At 43.6% G+C, this 20813-nt stretch overlaps 1 protein-coding gene across 1 annotated transcript; it reads right to left on the bottom strand.

Moving 5' to 3' along the window:
• Positions 1–384: 384 nt before the first annotated feature.
• Positions 385–18956, bottom strand: pank4 (pantothenate kinase 4 (inactive)). Its single transcript, XM_062544970.1, has 19 exons — positions 18836–18956; positions 17946–18028; positions 17091–17299; positions 16508–16691; positions 16283–16375; positions 12973–13126; positions 11980–12161; positions 11688–11769; positions 10100–10200; positions 8549–8704; positions 8043–8155; positions 7416–7503; positions 6368–6519; positions 5701–5756; positions 5561–5610; positions 4642–4746; positions 4361–4461; positions 4179–4247; positions 385–3706 (listed from the first exon to the last, which is right to left on the bottom strand). The coding sequence occupies exons 1-19, from the start codon at positions 18954–18956 to the stop codon at positions 3475–3477; spliced, it is 2331 nt and encodes a 776-aa protein (XP_062400954.1). The 3' UTR covers positions 385–3474.
• Positions 18957–20813: the final 1857 nt, after the last annotated feature.

The following is a 20813-nucleotide window of genomic DNA, read 5'->3' as shown; positions in this document are numbered from 1 at the left end:
GAAGATCAACCAGGGAAGAGAGAGAGAGAGAGAGAGAGAGAGAGAGAGAGAGAGAGAGGAAGGAGTGACGGTGAACTATCGTGCTGTGGTGTGCGTGCTGGCCGTGGGTGTGAAAGTGGAAGCGCAGCGGGATTGAGAGGGACCCCCTGCCTGGCTCCGTGCATTATCGCCCCCCCCCCCCCCCCCCCCCCCCCACTACCTCTCCCACCACCACCCCCCCGGCGCGCCACGCACGGGCAGCGCTCTCCCTGCCAACACCGAGGGCGCTCGCTCGCTTGCTGCGCTTTGATGGGCACATGGTGCCAAGCTCCTCGTTCCCGGAGCTGGCTCCTCTGGGGGGTCCCCAACAACCCCAATCCCATCCCTTCAGCCGTATGCACTCAATGACACAGCCTCTCCCCCGCCATCTGGGAAAGACAACACACTGGCAAAGAAGCGGTGGCAACTTCGGCTGGTCTCAAGCCAAGGCGTTGACAGCACAATGCTAAGCAACACACAATGCTCCATGTTTTCAGGAATCGCATGTAAATTCCTACCGATTTGACTGAACAGAGTTCCTCCTATTGACCTCCTCATACAGTCCTGTTATAACATTGGAGCTCACACATTCCCATCAGAGCCATGAGTGTTTTTGTTCCACAGTCTTTGAGTTTATTCAGGATAAGGTGAGAGAATAAAAAAAGAACAACAGAGCAGCCAACACTGGTGAACACTTCTGAAAATATATTTAAGAATGTAATTACATGTGATTGTCAAGATAACAATTTTGCTAAAATACTGTGCACCTCGACGAAAGGCCAAGATATGCAGACGGGACTGCTTATATTTACACACTTACAGTGTATTTACATTATGATCATACAAAAGAATTTCACAAGAGTCTTATGGACAGCGCAGATAAAGCTTTGGACACACAACAGACAAGGACATAAAACCAGCAGCTTTGGTCTGACACAGTTTTCAGACTTAACACAATCAGAGCAGGAAAACAGTCTTCCCCCCAAAAAATGAAACAAAAATAAAACATGGTTGGTTGAGAACATGTTCTTGTCTAGACACACATTTGCCAGCGTCATAAGTACCTTTAAGGGACTTGGCAGAAGGTACTCAGAGCTGAGTTGATTATGCAAAAAAAAAAAGGCCAGACACAACCTGTATTGGAACACTTTGCTTGCTCTCACATACACAAATGTGTTGACACGCATGCAGATACAGACGCTCGTGCATGCTCACTCTACCCAACACATGAGCGCGTAAAGGTGCTCTTTTTTTGTTAGCCCTGAACGTGTGGACCAACCAAATCCACAACCAAATCCACATCCACAGACAGACAGGCAGACCGACCAACAGAGACAGCGCGAGAGTGAGTGAGAGAGAGCACGAGAGAGAGAGAGAGAGAGAGAGAGAGTGCGAGAGAGAGAGAGCACAAGGGTGCAAAAGAGAGAGAGAGAGAGAGAGAGCGAGAGCGAGCAATAACAGCTACTCATGACACACAGACACAGACACACACACACACACACACACACACACAACTAATACATTCTGTCTTTCTGAGGACAGTGTTATAATACAGGTACAGTAAAGTATGAATATTGACTGTCCAACCCTGAAGTCAATTGATGAAGATGATAACCACATACAGTTTCACACAACAAAACATCCGGTGCATTGTGACAGCACCGTCCACTGGCTGAGACGACTTCCTCAAACACGAGACTCCTAAGAAGTCAACGTTTCATGTTGAGTATGATCTACATGCGCAGACTGACACCTAGTGGTAGCTTTGACAAGTGACATCCAGAGCCCACACTCAATCACTTTTGATAAGGAAAACAAGAACGCCATCGGTCTGGAATTTCTCCCCCTTAAGACAACTGAATGATCATGTCCATCAGACGGAGGTGAGTTTGTGGAAAATCACTACTTTGGATTTTGCAATAGTAATAGGAGATTCCAACTCCTGAATCATCATATATTTTTTAGATCCCCCAGTGGGGCCAAAATTAAACTTCAAGGCACAGATACTTACATACACACGATAACCAGTTTACCACGAGAGAATATGATCAATGTGCTGACACAAGGTCTAGGATGCTTTTTAAAAAAAAAAAAAAAAAAAAGATCCAGATCATCATCTGTTCTCATAGGGAGATAATGATGTCAGGACCCCAACGCAGGTGTTCGTGAACACACACTGCTATATCAACAAAAGGAGGCAGACGTACAGAGATGCAAAGCGCCAGTGAGTTAAATGTCCTGCGGTGACTTAAGAGTTGTTTGCAGGGCTTTGTTTGTCAGTCTGTCTAGACTACACTCAGTTGCAAAGTCTATTAAGTATACCTCGCAAAAGTCAATATAGTCAAAAAAGAACAATCTTGCAATAAATCTCTGTTCATGATTGTCACACTGTTCAGTTTATGTGGTAACAGTTTGAGAGAGCTGGCAATTCTACTGTATGATCATTTTGGAGGATGTACCTTTAGCTTGCAGTGCTATAGAACTGCATTGAATTAAACACAAAGGCCTTTATGTTTAGCCATACTGATTTAAATGAGATTAAAATAGCAGAAACATGTTCAATTCAAGTCCTACCACCTTCAGCCTCTGAAATAAGCGTACAGTTGAATCTACAGCTCTCTAAATGAGTTTCAGCTCTGATTTATTGCAGGTGTGTTGGATTGCATTCGTTTTACCTCAGTGTCCCTAACAAAATGGCAACTGAGTGTCTGTGCTGCAAAATGGTGATCTTCAAAAACCACTAGCGACATTACGACATCCCACACACACACACGCGCGCACACATACACACACACGCGCACACACACACAAAATCATAACACCTATTTTTACTCTAATCCCCAGAAAAGATGCTCAAGGAATAGGAGGAATACTGATGAAACAGAAGTGCGTATGTGGGGTGATTTGTTCCCTGGAGACCCAGGTGGCACTGAGCATATTGAACACCCCCCTCCCATTGCCCTACAGTACTTCTCCAGTCCAGTTACAGATAGAATCATTTCATTCTTTTACCCTCTCTCATGGGCACATCATTATCACTGTGGGGAAAAAAAGCTAAAATCAAATGTGATCACTTCTGTTGCTATAGTTGGCTGATTAACTTCTAATATTGATTTTGTACTTCAGATTTCTGTTTTGTTTTGTTTCGTTTCAACAACACATTCAATTTCAAGAGGTCAGGGTTATTAGTCTGTCGCTAAGCAACACTGCGTCAGGGCGGATTCATTTCTTTGACTGACAAGGCGAGTGTAATTCCTCCTCTATCCGTGGGCTTTCCCCGAGCCCTGACCCCACCCCCCACTGCCTCTTCCTCCACACAACACAAACACTGATACACACTTCCTGACTTCCTGGCTCCAGAGTACTGCGGCCTCCATCTCTCCTCCAGCCCTCCAGTGATGATGAAGCTTTTTCTGCAGTGGCCTGTGGTGGAGCCCTGGACTTGGCCCCCCCGGGCTAGTGCTGCCCCTGCTGCGTCTTGGGCGGCACCTCGTACTTGAAGACCACGCTGAAGATCTTGCCGCCCAGGCGCTCGGCCAGCCAGGAGTTCTTGATGACGGCCAGCTTGAGGCTCTCGCAGCTCAGCGCCGCGTAGTAGTTGGTGTGGATGGCGCGGCCCATGCCCTCGATGATGACCAGGTCGGTCCGCCGCTCCCGCACCACAGTGGCCAGGACTTTGTCTAGGCGGCTGGAGGAGGAGGAGAGGGATTGTTATAAAAAAATAGTTGACTATAGATAGAGAGAGATAGAGAAAGATAGAAAGATAGAAAGAGAGAAAATAAAGGAGAGAAAGAGAGAAAATAAAGGAGAGAGAGAGAAAGATAGACAAAGAGAAAGAGAGAAAGGAGAGAGAGAGGGAAAGGAGAGAGAGAGAGAGGGAGAGCAAATACGAACTAATTCCAGCCGTTAGCAAAACTTGCAAATAAACTGTGGATTTGTCTTCCCTTACAGTGCTAAGCTGGAACATTGTCAGAGAGCAATACTGCAAGCCACTGCATTAGGCAATAAATGCTGCACTAAAACCCAAGTAAACAGTCATGGCCTTTTAATATTGATTCACTGCTGCAGGGCACAAAAATCTGCAACACAAAGCAATATTTTTGCAATCATGCCCTTCTCTATTAGCAACGCAATGCCATAGAGTAACTTCTAGTTTTTACCTCAAGTCGAGGCAAGGGGAGCTGGAACCACTCTGAACCAGAGTTAGCCGGTCATCCTTGATAGCAGACCTGCAAAAAACCAGAGGCAGAGGAACATGATTACTGCAGTGGTCTGACCCACCCCAAAACAAACCCATAACACCAGCCCTCGCTGGGTCTGGTTAAACAGACTCCACACTCACTGGATAACCGGGTCCATGCCAGCGATGCGCTCCGTCAAAATCTGCAGCTCGTTGTTAGTCACGTCATTCAGAGCTGGACCAGAATTACTGGCGAACACAACCTAACAGAGGGCACAGATGAGATGAGAAGCCGAGACAGAGGCACCGGCACTGGGGCGCTGATCAGCGCTTGTTTAGGGCGTGTTATTTTCCTGCCACCGAACAAAAACATGAGCGAGACAAACAATAACAAAGAGACTCTCAATGAGAAACGCTTGAAAAAGAAGTTTCCGGAATCTTACCTGTGTGCCACGGAGGAGGAGTTCTCTAACAAATGGGAAAACTCCCAATATGATGTCTATCCCACTATTATCTACGAAAAACAATGCACATTTATGAGGCTCGCCCTGCAAAACAAAGCCAGCATGCATGGAACTCAATCACAGGTCGTCAAGAGCAGAAGTCACAGAGTCACAAAACACACAAGACATTATATGTGACCCTGCAAGGCAAAATCAGTCGCTTTGCGCACAATGCTATTTCGAGAAAATCAACAATAAACAAACTTACGTCTTCGTATAATTCGACAGTATACAGTCTACAGTTTCATATCGTGAACACATTTTACAGAAAAACATACGTTTTGACTGTTAAACCGGGTCGAGATTCAACACATTTAGCGGTCATTCCCGTCGTCCACGCCGTTTTAAAGGGTGATTTTCTCCTCTTCTGGCATGTCGTGACGGGAGAACCGTCACGCTTTGAATGCGGTTATCTTAGCGATAATTTGTCTACTACCCTCAATATACATATCGTTGGAAAGCTTAGTTTATGACCGTTCATGTGAGCACAATAACTTAATTTAGTAAATTTGATCAAATCGACTGGTTTCGCCTTGCAGGGTCACATTCACAATTCATCTCTTGAAAACAAACACTAATGAGAGTGCACAACGCACATTTACCAGCGTCTGCACATATGGCAATATCAGTAGTATAAGAAATCAGAAATAAGACACTTATAGAGAGCAGTTATGCTCTAGTGTATTATGTGCATGCTATGCACTGCGATGCCTTTATTGTGTGTACTGATTTTGAAACAAATTGCTTTTGCAAATATATATAAGATGTATTTAGGATCTATAGGATGTGCTGATGTATTCTTCTATTTCATATCTTAGCTACAAGTGCTACAAGTGGAGTGTCTACTACAAGCAAATACCTTCAACCTCTCAATCCACTGGTTATAGGCATCCACAAGCCATGGTCTTTCTGTTGAAGAAAAAAAAAACATGACTATTTTCACCATAGCTGCATTTGATTAGATGCATTTTATTCTCAGAGGAGTATGAGCGTCATTACCTTGCAACTGTTGCTTTGCCTGTTCAAAACCAAACCCTGGGTCTGTCTCTAGAACACTGAGAAAAAGAATCAAAATTTCCATTTTCATTGATTATGAATGGTGCCAGCCACTGACAATGTAGTTAAATGATTACTTAAGCAATATAGCACGAGTGGGAGTGGGTTGTTTCTGGATATTCCCACTGGTGTTGTTCAGCTGTAGCCACTATTTTACTCAGCCTACATGCCATCCAACTAGCTCGAATCCACCACCGTCATATACTGTGTTCTGAGCGCCTGTATTTCAGCTTGGATGCAACGTAACACATTGTATCGCGGAGTGATTTATTATTAACTGTGAAAAGTCAGAGTTGATTATCGTGGGATATTTCATCTCATGAAACGTCTCTCGGCCAATCAGAAACAAATAAACAGCTCCATAGAACCCAATTGTTGTATAAACTATTACGAACAACCACTCAAACAAATCTTCAGACATAATCCGTTTGCACAGGTCACTTTTCAGAACACCCATTAGAGTTCTGCTCCATCATTCTCTCAAACACAAAACAATTTTCTCTTCCTTTGAGCTTCCATCTCACGCTCCCTCTCGCTCCCTCTCTATATGTCTCTCTCAGCATCCCATGATGCCGCACATGTCAAAGCCCTCGCCGTGCCCCTCACTCACTCAGAGACGGCTTTGGCTCCCCAGTCAAACACGTTGCCCGCCAGCAGGCCACGGACCAAGGCAAACTGCCTCTGCTCCCAGCTCAGGTCCTCCAGGGCCCGCACCACCTTCTGGTAGTACTTCAGCGCCATGTCATTCTCGCGCTGCTTAATCTAGGAGCCGGAGGTAAATAGAGAGATAGAGGGAGAGAAAGAGAGAGAGAGAGAGAGAGAGAGAGAGAGAGAGAGAGAGAGAGAGAGAGAGAGAGATAGAGATAGAGATAGAGGGAGAGAGAGAGAGAGAGAGAAAGAGAGAATCAAGGTCACTTATATGTCTGATGCAGAAGGCTAATATATCTGTTTCATGTTTGTTTTTTGAAAGGGCAAAGCCAGTAGCTGACGGTGGGGCAAGCCTGGCCCTGATGTGGCCCAAAACGGGTGGGTCAGTGCTGGATCAAGGCCACATGTGTTGCAGGGACAGGGATTTGGACATGCTACTGTACAGGTCCCAATGACATGACTGCAACAAAATACCAAAACCACACACCATTTGTACACACTTACTAAAAGTATGTCCTCATGCGGTTAGAAAAAAGTTGTTTATCAGAATAGCGTAGATAAGAATATCATAGATAATGCATCAGTGTTGAAATTGGATCAACTGTAAAAAACATCCCACCTCTAAAATTCATTATGATTTCAACTAAAGATGAAAATACTGCACTATAGTCGACAAACAAAAAACATTAGAGAAATAAGAACACCTCTGTGTAAACAACAAGTTACACTTCCTATACAAAGGTCATTTTGAACAAGGTTTAGTCTACAATTTGCACAGTCTTACAGAGACAGAATGACATCAAGGACAGAGCGAGAGAGGGAGTGTAAGAGAGAGAGAAAGAGAGAGAGAGTGAGTGAGTGAGTGAGTGAGTGAAAGAGAAAGAGAGAGAAAGGGGGAAGCTTGTGAGAGAGGGAGGGAGATGGGGGGTTAAACAGAAAGAGAGAGAGAGTGTGAGTGAGCGAGATAGAGGGTAAAAGAGAACGAGTGTGAGTGAGTGAGGTGGTCCAACCTTTGAGTAGGGGTCGGGAAAGTTGAACTCATTTAAGCAGTGCTCCCTTGTGTCTAACAGACTTCGGACAGTGAGGGATCCATAAGCACTAAAGATAACAAGCAGAGGAACGTTAACATCAGCACTTCACAAACAGGACCAGACAAACACTAAATTGGGAACATAAAAAACACGCAGTAATGACACATAGGTGGATATGCATAGACAGACAAACTGTTCCACTGGCAAGCACTATATAACAGGAGAAACCCAAGCTCATCACTTAGTCAGTCTAGGGATGTCTGATGAACCACATTTGATTCTTAATATATTTATACATTTGAAATAAAGTTATATATGGGTTATTCAGAACATCAGAAGACTACACCGGTAAACAGGTCTAGTCACATCCACATCCAACAAAATCAGTGGTGCAAACATAAAATAATGTTTTAAATATGACCTATAGACCTTTGTGTCATAATCAACGTTCCGCATAAGCCCTAATTGCACTCTTACTCCTCACTATATTAGACAGTGAGACTGGAGGATTGACTATCTGATGTTGAGCAGCATCCTTTCCCACTGCCCATTGGCAATGTCATTTGTTTGTGTGTGAGAAATATGAAGTCCCTGCTGGGCTCTTACAAAGGCTGCTGGCGAAGCGTCTGCAGCTTGTGCCGGTATTTCTGCCGGAACTTCTCGGCTTGCTCCGCCGCCTCCGGGAGGTCTGGCTGGCTCGCCACGGCGCGCTTCACCACCTGAGCCACACGGAGAGCGAACCAATCAGCACGCAAACGGACATGGAGAAGGGCCAATGAAATGACTGTGGAGCATTTTTTTTTTTAGAAATGTTCTGAAGAGGATGGGAAGAAGCCAGATGAGGTTTGAACAAAACAAACAAGAATAGCAAATTATAGCTACGTGGGAGACAGACAACAAAAAGAGAATGAGGAAGAGAAAACGAGAGAGAGAGAGTAGCTAGCTTTGGCAACACTGTACCCAAACAGTCATGCTAATAAAGCTCCTTTGAATTTGAATTTGAGAGAGAGAAAGAGAGAAAGAGAGACAGAGACAGACAGAATACCCCATCCAGGAAGGAGAAGGAAAGAAGAGGGGGGGAGAAGGAGGAGATCAAGAGAGAAATGAAGTACCCCATCCAGGGCCTCCTCGAAGCAGTAGAGCCAGTACTCTCTGGCGTGGGAGTCCTCGGTGAGGTCCATCGTGTCGGGGATGTAAGAGGATGGGTCCTGCAGCAGCGGCAGGTTGACCAGCTGCCTGTCCAGCCGGTCCATTTCCAGCATGTCAAACTGAGGACGGGGACATGGCAAAGAACAGGGTTAAACCAACAAAGAAAAAAAAACAAAAAAAACAGGCTTCCTCAGCAGCAGTAACTCACATCTCAACACCAGCAGGGGAACTCTGATTTACAAGATAGAATACTAAATCTGCCTGATTTTATCAGCATACCCGATCACTAAATGTCCGTCATCAAGTTTACACACTACGTTGAAGTGTGCCAATTGCAGAGGCTTATCGCAACACAATGTGATTGCTTCTACCTTGTGAAACAGAAAAGTCCATATTTCCTCAATACCAACTTGTCACGCAGGGTTTTTAAGGACAGAAAAGTGACAGGCAACGGTGGGAATAAAACCGGTGGTGCAATACAACATGACTGTTTGCATTGTGTTTTCACTCTGTGATGTACACACTCAAACATGACAAACATGCACCAGGAGTGTAAGAGTGCACGTGTGCGCACACGCACGCGGATCATGTTGCAGATAAATTATTCCTATCAACACCATCACAATCACATGATGAGCCATTTATATCTTGTATAAGTGAAGGAGAGGCCTGGTGGTTTGCCACTTTTGCAACATGCGAGATCACAGTATCTGTATCTGTAACTGTCTTTGCAGCGTAAGCAGATGAGCGCACATCCTAAAATCTCTTAAAGCGAGGGGATCAATAAAGTATCAATCTATCGATCTATTTATCAAAAATCTTAAAATCTCAGAAATATCAATATTGACAGCTTTCCAAGCGCCACAAAGACAGACAGATGCAAAACCAAAAAAACAACTTATAGGCATATTATATAGCCCATAGCACGCCGTTTCCCAAACTACTCAAAGCAAAGTGACACAGAAGTTCACTTGGCTGTCCGATAACTGGACGCACATCATTAGTAAAGCCATATATACTACAAAAACACACATTGGAGCAGACCTACTGCTGCAATAGCGGGTTAAGAAGCAAATGACACAAACAGCTCTGAACTCGCACAGCAGACAGACACAACACAGTAGACGTGTACTTACAGTGAACTGAGCGGGTAAACAGAGAGGGGGGGACAGAGAGGGACAGAGGGACACAGCATGGCAAATATATATATAAAAAAAGAAAGAAGTGAAAATGGAGAATGTTAAAAGAGGAAAGAAAATAACGCAGGAATAGAACTGTCTGGAGAAAAGAACTCCAGCACTGGTATGGATATATGTTCACAATGACACTACGAGGCTACTACGCTCATGAACGCACAGTAAAGTAACTCAGTGTAATGACAAACAGTGAACCACATTGAACATAGTGAAATTATCAGAACTGTATGGATGCGTGTGGTCATTAGAATGACAGAGTGCTTGGACTCGGCTGGCGTTCCAAAGGTTCTAGGTGTAGAGTAAGCACGGAGGACGTACGGTTCCACTGCGGGCGCGCTGCATGGGGTTGATGTCTGGAGACACACTCATGAGTCCGGAACTCCCCGCGTAGTTCTCTCCCCAGCTGTACTGGTTAGGGTCTGGGCAAAAAACACACACACACAGAGCCGTGTTTAAATTGCATTGCTAACCATACCGTAGGTGTCCACATTTATTATAAGTTGACAACAACATCACATCAGCTCCTGAACAAGGGAGTATTAAGGGTGCCGCCCACCGGAATCAGCGGTGCGGGATTGAGGCGCAAGATTTTAGAACAGTTTTCTTTTTGGTATCAACTGTTTATTGAGTTTCATAAACAGGGGGGGGGGGGGGTGTCAAGACGCTTACATGAAAGATAGATAGTAGATTTTAGAACAGTTTTCTAACCCTATGCGAGTGGGCTTTACTCCGGTAGAAACAATGGAGTTCTATTTTTTTTCTTGTGGCATCGCGCCACATACGTGTCTGGTGGGCGCCGACCTCAAGAAAACTGTGGGCAATCTTTAAGGTCAGGTTGTCTGAGGAAGGGCAGTGTGTCCCGAAACGTCACATGTGGTGAATAAAAAGAAATAATATTGGAGCTTTAGTGTGCGGACTTTTTTGTCCTTTTTACTGTTGCTTTTTTGAGTCCAGCACCTACTTTTAAATTTTCAGATGTGCGCACCCGCTTCTACACTAGTCTTTAAGGTCAGAGCATGGATCCAATAGCTAGCATCATGGTCACCATGGGAACTTATTTGACTGAGTGTGAGATTTAAGTAGTTTTGTATATGGGCTGATGTTGCATCCAGAATGGGAGCTCATTAGATCTCTCTCTCTCTCTCTCTCTGTCTCTCTCTCCCTCTCTAGTATCTCATCATCAACTCGTCCACCACACACTGTGTAATCTTCCTGTTCCGCATGGTGCAATCTTCGTCTCAGTGGTGTGTAGGCCTACATTTCGGACTGCTTTAAACATCACCTGCCAGCTCTGCTCCCTCCCCAGTACAAAAGCCCTCCATGGTGTACAGACAGCATGGAGGCCAGGCCAAAAACATTATATGAACACAAGTACAAGTTAACACAAGAAAGAGGGGTTCATCACTGTTAGCAAAGTCTTTTTAAAGCAAGTCACGTCACTCGGCAGCCATATTGGCCATGGGGTCGGGCAGCGGAACAAGACCAGGCTCTATCTAAATGAATGGGGAGAGAGCTGGATGTCCATGTTCCGAGGTGTAAGAGACATAAAAATCACATGTTTGAAATCACGATGAAAATCAGACTAAAATCGCTGAAAAGGTTTGGTGGTTTTGTATCAAATTAACGCTTAAAAAGCCTTTTTCTTACCGGTAATTTTGGACTGCGCATGCTCTATTCTTCACGACGCAGCTTTCAAAAAGCGTGACCGCCAAGGATCGGCCAAATGATTGGAGCAACGGCACTGGAAGAGGCGGGACATGTGCAAACCATAGCAAACCGGTGTAAACAACCGCCATCTTTCGCGTTACGAAGTTACCCCATGCTTTTCAATGGGCGATTTTTCCAGTTCCAGTTCCTGTGTCTCCTCATATATAAGTGTCTCTGCTGTTAGTCACTGAACACTCACTGTCCTCCTCTGCTCCTTTGAGGAAAGCTCCAATGGTTCCCAGATAGCCCTCATGTCTGAGGAAGAGCGCTTGGACCTCTCCCTGCCAAAACAAGACACACACACACACACAATGCTTTTATATGGATCCACAGGCAAAAGCAAAACAGGATCCAGATACTTTGGGAGCTACATGTTTAACATCATTGACAAGGTGCCAGGGTTAAAAGACATACTTGTACTGATACTCGATACTGAACACACAAACACACACACACACACACTTCACAGGGCGCAGCAGCATGACGCTCACCTTGGTGAAGAAGTTGATGCTGTAGGTGATGGTGTGCATGGTGACGGGGTGACCGCGGATGAAGAAGCCCCCAAAGTAGACCCTGCTGAGGTTGTGCAGCCGTGCGTACAGGCAGGCCAACTGGCCGATGTCATTGCTGATCATGTGCAGCAGGCTCTTGGCCATGTCTGCTTTGGAGAACTCTGGGGGGTGCGGGGGTGATAAAGCACACAACCATTCAGACAAGGATCTACACAAAAATCGCATGAGAACTCTTGAGTCAGACACGTTTGGCCAAAATGATAATCAATATGACATTTATAGAGCTAGAATCAACACAAACAAGTGATTGTGTGACTGCAGTTCCCCCTTTGGCAGGCCTTGGTATCACAGTATTTATCAACAGTAACTGCACACCAGAGTGGACAAGTCTGTGAATCTAGGGGAAAGGTCGCTGCACAACTCAGAGAGCCTTGTTCTCTGTATCGCCATCTCCAGTCATGATTTCATGGCCGCAAGAGTGGAAGCAATAAGTACCCTCACTCTAGTTGAAGAATAAATTCAATCAATTTGCTATGCTACCCTACAGAGTAGCTTTCCCAACTAAGGGCACAGACCTCTTTTCATAGAATACATAGTAAGACTTTTTGCTAAAAGCAAAACTAATTGAACCCCTGACCTTTGACAAGAAGGGTAATAAATAACTTCACATGACCAGCAACCAGTTTGGCAACTGATTTATGGAGTTTTATGGAGTGGACAAGTGCTTCGGTGCAGTTTGGTGCTGTGATCTGCTGACTCATTTAAGTCACTAGTGGAGATGCCATAAATCGATCATAGTCCTACAAGATGGTTTTGATGGTTACTTTAAATTCCATTTGAGTATTTACTCTAGTGATTTTATATATTTTATATATACACAATAACTACAAAGTAAGTACACTGACTGTACCTTTACTTGAGTGTAGCTTTTGCTTACTCTAGCGGTTATGAGATTAAAGAGTCTCGGCTCACGTTTGTCTGCAGTGGCTGATTTCCCAAAGCTGCTGGCGATGAGGTCACCAGTTAAGCCCAAGGACTCGTAGGCCCCCCCATAGATATCCTTGACCAGCATGTCCACATTGGAGTGCTGCCCTCTGGACGCCAGCTGAAGGAGCTCGTCAAACCTCTGGGGAGGGAGGGAGGGAAAGGGGGAGAAAAATTGTGTCTTAGTTCAATGTCGGCCTGCACAGGCTTGGAGGAAATGCACAGTGAAGCAAGCATGTATGCCAGAGGTGGCTCACAGAGTACAGTCAGAAAGCAAACTCTTCATAGACCCTACTTCTGGGAAACTCCCACCCACTTCATTCTTTTCTGATACAATGTAGACCAAATGACAAAGGGATTGCACAAAGGACACAGGATATTACACAACTAGGCCGTACAACACTACAGTACATCGATATGATTTCATTTAGAGGATGCTTTTATTGAAGCGATTTATGAAACGAGGATTAAGCATTCAAGCTGAACTGCAAGGATACCTCAGGGTAACATTATCTACAGTAGCAGTAGAGGGAGATGAAAGGTAGTGCATGGTAGGCACATTTTAGATGTGATGGGTTATTAGGCTTAGTTCACACTGGCAGTCGAAATCGGATGTCTTGCATATCCGATCAGAACCTGATCTTTCTGACTGACTGTTCTCATTGCATATTGCAAGTGATCACATCCGATCACATCAGATCTTGGCGTGCAATGCTCAGATCCGATATAAATTACACACACCTGGATTCATTAGGTAGAGTTGTACACAACCAAGTCGTCATGGATGAAAGTGGATTTATTTTTTATATTTTCCAACTTATTATGCGTAGCCGCGGCACAAATACCTCGTCACCCTCAACAAAAATTATGACTTGAGTCTGACGTTGGTTTTTGTTTTGCTGGTAGCCCTGGCGCACGCGCTGAATCAATCAATCAATCAATCACTTCCGTCACTCAGAATTACGTTGCAATTGTTTGTCGCAGTGCAAATGACGAAAAGGGCACGGTGAAATCCTATTCAAGTGGTTTGACTGTTCAGATTGAGTCATATCCGATAGTAAGTGATATTGAAACCACCTCCGTATGTGGTGCGAATCAGCATTGGAAAAATCGCATTTCATGCGGTTTTGTGCCGTTCAGACTACCCAAAATTCAAGCTAGATACAATCCAGATAAGCAAAAAATCGGATATCGACTGCCAGTGTGAACTAAGCCTTAGATGTGCTGGATACGAGTTAGGAGAGGAAGTACTCTATGAAGAGTCGAGTCTTCAAGACCTTCTTGAAGATAGTGGGTGCCTCTCATTTGTCTTTTATAGATCCTCCCTTCCTTCCTCGGTCCTCGTCCTCACTGATCTACATAAAGAATGATGGGGTGGCAAAAATGGGACAGTCTATCCAGTGTTAGCTATAGATCAGTGGGAACGAAGCATCGAGGAGGGATGTTGAGAGGCACCCAGAGAGGGATGCCCCTGCTCTGGTAGCACCTTCCACCACTGGGGAACTGCAAATGAAAATAGTCGGGATTGCCGTGTGTAGAGGGGGCAGCAGAGCCAGACAATGCTCCATGGAGGAACACAAGAGTGAAGGGTAATATAAACCTTTAAGAGAGCATTAAGTAAGTCGGAGCAGAGCCAGCACTTTGTAGGCAAGAATTTGATGCAGGCAGCTAAGGGTAGCCAGTGGAGTTCAATGAACAGCGGGAGAGCATGTACAGTGCCTATAGAAAGTCATCATACCCTTTTGAAATAGTTACTTTTTTTGTCTTACAGCCTGAAATCAAAACCCATTTTAAAAAAAATCTTTTCCAGTTTTATTAACAAATGTAGCTGTACAACATCAAAATAATGAAAAAAAAGTCAACAGTTCTGAAAATTAATTAAAAAAATTAAAACTAGAATAACAGGGTTGGAAAAGTCATCATACCCCTGACTTAATACTTTGGAAAGCTTCCTTTTGCTTTCATTACAGCCATCAATCTGTTTGGATATGTCTCTATTATAGCTTTGCACACCTAGATAGGGGAATATTTGCCCAATTTTCCGTGCAGAAATGTTCAAATTTAGTCAAATTCTGTAGGGAATGGCGATGAACTGCTCTCTTCAAGTCAATCCACAGATTTTCTATAGGATTTAAGTCAGGGCTCTGACTTTGCCACTCAAGGATATTCACCATCCTATCCTTAGGCCACGGCTTTGTTCTTTTGGCAGTATATGTTTAGGATTATTGTCGTGTTGGAAGGCGAATGACCTCCCCATCCTCAGCTGTCTAGCAGAGGGACGCAGGTTTTCCTTAAGAATGTGGGTGTACTTGGCAGCATCCACTTTCCCTTCTATCCTGACCAATTGCCCAGTTCCCGCTGAAAAGAAACATCCCCACAACATAATGTTGCCCCCACCATGCTTCACACTAGGTATGGTGTGTTTTGGGTGGTGTACTGTGTTGGTTTTCGCCAAACATTGCGCTTGGAGTTCAGTGCAAAAACACATCTGGAATATTCTGCTACCATGTGGAAAAAGCTATGGTCAGATGAGACTAAGATCGAACTTTTTGGAGACTTAAGATTGAAGTTTTTGAACTGAGCACCAGGCGCTAACCAAACACAGTATACACACCCAAACACACCCAAAACACACCATACCTACTGTGAAGCATGGTGGGGGCAACATTATGTTTTGGGGATGTTTCTCTTCAGCGGGGACTGGGCAATTGGTCAGGATAGAAGGGAAAATGGATGCTGTAATATGATGACTTTTCCAACCCTGTTATTCTAGTTTTTAATTTTTTATTAATTTTCAGAACTGCTGACATTTTTTTCATTATTTTGATGTTGTACAGCTAAATTTGTTAATAAAACTGGAAAAGATTTTTTTAAAAATGGGTTTTGATTTCAGGCTGTAAGACAAAAAAAGTAACTTTTTCAAAAGGGTATGATGACTTTCTATAGGCACTGTACCCTTTTCGGATGGCTGAAAGCCAGTCAATCAAACTGAAAACCTGATAGCCGCCACTTTGTCAGGGAAGACTGTGTGTCAGTGGAAACTTACAGAATTGCCATGAATCACATATAAATACAAAAAAATAAAACACCGGCTATGGTCAGAGCAAAAAGTATTAAAACCCAGAATGCCATAGTTGGTTGAGAAGTAAACACCTCTTTCTTTTGGATCTATATATTTTCAATGTCTGGCTTCCTTAGAGCTAGGTTTCAGATGGCACACAAAAACAGGAAATCAGTTTAACCCAAGTCATATTAAAATGAAACCACAGCAAATTGAAGTATGTGTCAAGTCTGTTACCTTTGTTTTGGTGAGCAAAGCCCCAAGTCCCCAGAAAGTCCCCCCACCGATGGAACTTCCTCCTATGCGCTCAAATTTGTCTTCCGATTCAACCTAAAGCCAGTCATACAGTCACACACACACACACAGACACATACACCAAAATAATAGTGGAAAACCAAGACATATGGACAGGCAGTAACCTAGTACTTACTTAGGAATATTTCAGTATGGGAACCTGGTTACCTTAACAATGGACACCCCTGAGCCAATGTTGATAAGCAGGTAAGGGAAGATGTCGGGGTGTGTGTTCTGGAAGCGGAACTCTGGGTCCGCATGTTTGGCATAGACAAAAGCCTCATGGGGGATGTTCTTCAGGACAAAGTTACAGCCTTTGATCAGGCATGTCATTTCATCCTCTTTGTCAACTCTGATGCAGAAAAAAAACACAAAGGATTAATCTACAACTACAAAAACAAGACACCTGTGTTTATACATATTTTAGATGCCTTTTCATTCAGGTAGCGATTGCTAAACAAGATTCTCTGAGAAAAGAAAAACAACTGAGAGACTATCTTGGGTTTTGCAATCAGCAACTAAACGTTGCATCAGAGTCAGACAGACTGTTGCAATAAATCTGGTGGTGAATTCCTGAGAAACAGGCATCTTTGCATCTCTGGGTAATGCTCGGCCAACCATGGCAGACCTTAGAAGGAACTGCAGACTTTGAGCAACTTTACCTCATCTAACTGGAGAATGTCTAGGGTCAAATAAAACACAGAAACACAACCGCAGGGGATGGGCTAGGTGTTGCACTGCATGCACTCACTTGAGTTTGAGCTTCTTCTCGATCAGGTCCTTGAACTTGTACGCCCCTCCGCCTGTGGCTTTGATGACTTTGGTGTCAGTGTTAACCAGGTGGTCTTTAATGAAGTCCAGGCAGGTTTCGATGTACGCATTCTCAAACTTGATGAAGTGGAGTCGAGCGGTGATCTCCTCTTGCACAGAAATTTCATACAGCGGATCCCCCTCTGCTTCCTACATGTGCAGAAGAGGGTGATTTAAATGGTCTATCGCAAACAACCACCGCAACTGCTTCTAGGGCTCCAGAATATTAGCCTAGCACACTGTATTCTTGAGTTGAAATCCACACCGACCCATGAGTGCCCAGCCTCAGTTTGCACTGCAGTAGCAGCCAACACACTAGTCACAAGGACTAGCATTCCCAACAAACTGGCGCTGTTCATATGAAGCTATTCATCACTGTGTATTGGGGCACTGTCCACAGTGACTTTTGCAGCTGCCTGAGTAGGCTCATTCCTCTTGAGAGAAAACATACATCTCCGCTCCAAGATAATCTGGTGCAGCTCAGTCCTGCCAAAGCCAGGCATAGAGGAGCAATTGGGCAGCTAATGCCTTTATTTTCACAACACTGCAGTCTCATTCTGTGGGAGATGAATCTAGTGAGGCGGGTAAAATAGCCAGGATTGTTCAGCTCAGCACAAGTCATCCAAACCTCATGGTTGAGATGCCACAAATGTTGCAGTGTCAGTTTAGCTGTTTACCACTACTGCCTATGAAGAAGGTGCAAGGACCCTGGTTTTGCACTCTGTTGACATCTTAATAGTCCATAAATAATATTGGATTGAATAAAATAACAGTTGAGATTGAAAAGAAATCTCACCTTGACCGAATGATCAAATGACCTCACTTTGGCCACTTTGTGCTGCACAGTAGAATAATACGCGAGCTTTGTCAATGAACCACCTGTCAAGTGAAAAGAAAACACACAACGATCAGATGGAATTGGTCGTATTTAATCTGTAGGTCGCTCAGAAGTGGCTCTGATTATGTTGTCGACAGATGATAAAATGATTTAGCTGTGTTTACATTGTTCATTTCACTAATGTCTCAAATGATATTGTACCAGTGCTCCCCCAAGGTGCACATACAGTATAGTTATCGAGGCGTTGTCCCATTCCAATCGAATCTGTGGCGTAATATGGACACCTATCAACTGCAGATAAGGCAGTGTCGCAACCGAGCTTTGATAATCTGAACTCTCTTATAACCGATTCATAAACTGCATGTGAAATGATGATGGGCGAGTCAAAACATGGATATGTCGATGCTTTCCTAATCGTAATACCCATCGGGACGGGATCTATGGAGCCAAGTTTATTTCCAACAGTCCCTCCCCACATAAATTCAGCATCTAGTTCTATATCTTTCAGCTAAATAACTTCAAAACCTCTTGATAAACAAGCTATACTGTAGCTAGCTAGCGAAGGGTTCCACAGGTATGCACATTCATTGGAGCTGTTGACAAAGGTCACTTATACCGTTACACGACGGCAATGCAAATGCATTTAATCGTACTGGACAAGGACAGGGCAGTTCATGAACTTATCATAAAAACAATATCATATCGTGGCTAACTTTCTGATGTTTGCTTTAACGTTAACATTACACCTTGCAGCCAGTAACGTTAGTTAACATTAGTCATATGAGCCCCACATGTGCTTGCAATTTCTAAAGGTAACACTGGAAAAAAACAGCCCTGTGAATGCTTACCTATATCAATAGCGAATCTCTTTGCATTTTCTAAATTCCGAAAGATTTCGTCCGGTGGTAGAGTAATGCTTTTATCCATGCTATTACTTCCCCCTTCGCTCCCACCAACGTGGCCCGCCATATTGGAAAACTTGTTTGCCAACAGCACGCAGCATGCGTAAAGAACCTACGTACTGACGCACGGGAATACAGATTTTACCAGGTCTGTCACTGAAAACATTGAATGAGTTGCTTTACTGAATGAGCGTACAACCAATTACTCTCATGTCACGCGCAGATTTCATACATTCTGCAAACGAGCATGTTGAAAAGACCACTCATATATCATTTATCGTTTTATAGCCTACGATGTCAGATTATCTTCTGAAAGTTGACATCAACAGGACATGTAGGCCTACCTAAATATAGGCCTAAAGCCTACCTTACATTGCCAGACTTTGCAAAGATTTGAAAAAGATTTTTGAAAAACTACAGTCTCAGACCCTCTCACATCTAAAGACAATTCATTGAGGTTTTAGTCACAGTCTAGTCACAGGCCAGTCTCAGATTAGGATTTTGCAAAGACTGGGGTCACTATTTACAAGACTGCTGCTAGATTCCTTCAAATTATTTCCATCGTGCAATAGGCTACACGTCATCATTCACAGGAAATCACATGATAGCCTACTCATATCAAAGTATTTTTTTCGCGTTTCTGCAGCATTGTTTGATGTGTGACATCACTAACAGATATAGAGCTGTTCTGTCACGTAGAACAACCGACTAATAAATTATAAGAAATGAAATAACAAATCATCATAAAGGCTACAGCTGTCGCCTATTTTGCCCCTTCCTGTTTCATGTTCGCGCAAGGTTACTATTGGTTTTTAATGTTCACGTCACTATTTGCATGAGCCACGACTGAAAAGACTTCCGATAATATCAAACATGTTTGATATTGTCGTAACGGCAAAACTAGAAAAAGACTGCCTCCGACGGACTTAAAACCGCTAAGATTGGCACCTTACACTAAACGATTTAGATGACGGGAGCGCGCTGCGATTTCAGTACAACTCCCAAGATTTCCGCCCGATTTTGGAAATTTAGTCGCCGACTGTTAAAACAGACCAAAATCGTGCAATGTAAGCCAGCCTTAAGGGAGAAGGGGCATATATGGTTATGGTCATGGCATTTAGCAGACGCTTTTGTTACAAATAACAATATCAACTAAATGTAACAGTTAGTAATTTAAAAGTTATTACAAGCTGAAGAACCTCTGTATTGGACTGGCATTTAGTCATGATTGTTGTGGAGAAGCCTCTCAGAAAGCTAATGTTGGATTATATGATGATGTCTCCTGTCTGTCTCTAGAGTCAACATGACATGATGTGCCCACCACCATGGCGGCCTATAATGAGTATGGAGGAGAGTGTGGGGACACCACAAACGAAGAACGGTGGCCACACTTCACGTAATGCGCACAACATTGTTGTTCTCCAGTCCTTGCCTTGCACACTCCTACCACTGTTCTCCACCCAAAGTTCACCAATGTGGTCCCTTAATGCTCGTTTCAGGGATAAAACTGTACAAGAAAGTACAATAGAGTATATTTTTTCTTAGTCAAACTAATCTTTTCTCACCATCTGTGTTCATAGATTTAATTTCCTTCCTTAACATTATTTAAATCTTCATTTCCAGGTAAATAATAGTAGAAATGGAAAATCTGCACACTCATATCTGTGCAATGGTTACTATTATTATTATTATTATTATTATTATTATTGTTATTATTATTATTATTATTGCTATTATTCTTTAAAATCTGCAAGCTTTCGGTCATAGACCTTCTTCAGGCGGAGTAGCCTACTGTAGGTCATACCTACTAATCGGTTCCTTTACCTGAAGGTCTATGACCTACTACTCTGCCTGAGGAAGGCCTAGACTGAAAGCTTGCAGATTTTGAATAAATAAAGAAAAGTATTGCACAGATCTGAGTGTG

The sequence above is a fragment of the Sardina pilchardus genome, chromosome 9 (assembly GCF_963854185.1).
Source record: "Sardina pilchardus chromosome 9, fSarPil1.1, whole genome shotgun sequence".
NCBI classification, from domain to species: domain Eukaryota; kingdom Metazoa; phylum Chordata; class Actinopteri; order Clupeiformes; family Clupeidae; genus Sardina; species Sardina pilchardus.
This window is presented reverse-complemented; position numbering and strand designations above follow the sequence as displayed.

Excerpts from the sequence above, each read along its gene's own strand:
- pank4 (XM_062544970.1), bottom strand. The coding sequence starts at position 18,956 with ATGGCGGGCCACGTTGGTGGGAGCGAAGGGGGAAGTAATAGCATGGAT. Across the intron at positions 5,757-6,367 it reads GGAGCCAAAGCCGTCTCTGA|TGTTCTAGAGACAGACCCAG; the intron begins GTGAGTGAGGGG and ends TCTTTTTCTCAG. Across the intron at positions 4,462-4,641 it reads TCCTCCTCCGTGGCACACAG|GTTGTGTTCGCCAGTAATTC; the intron begins GTAAGATTCCGG and ends GCCCTCTGTTAG.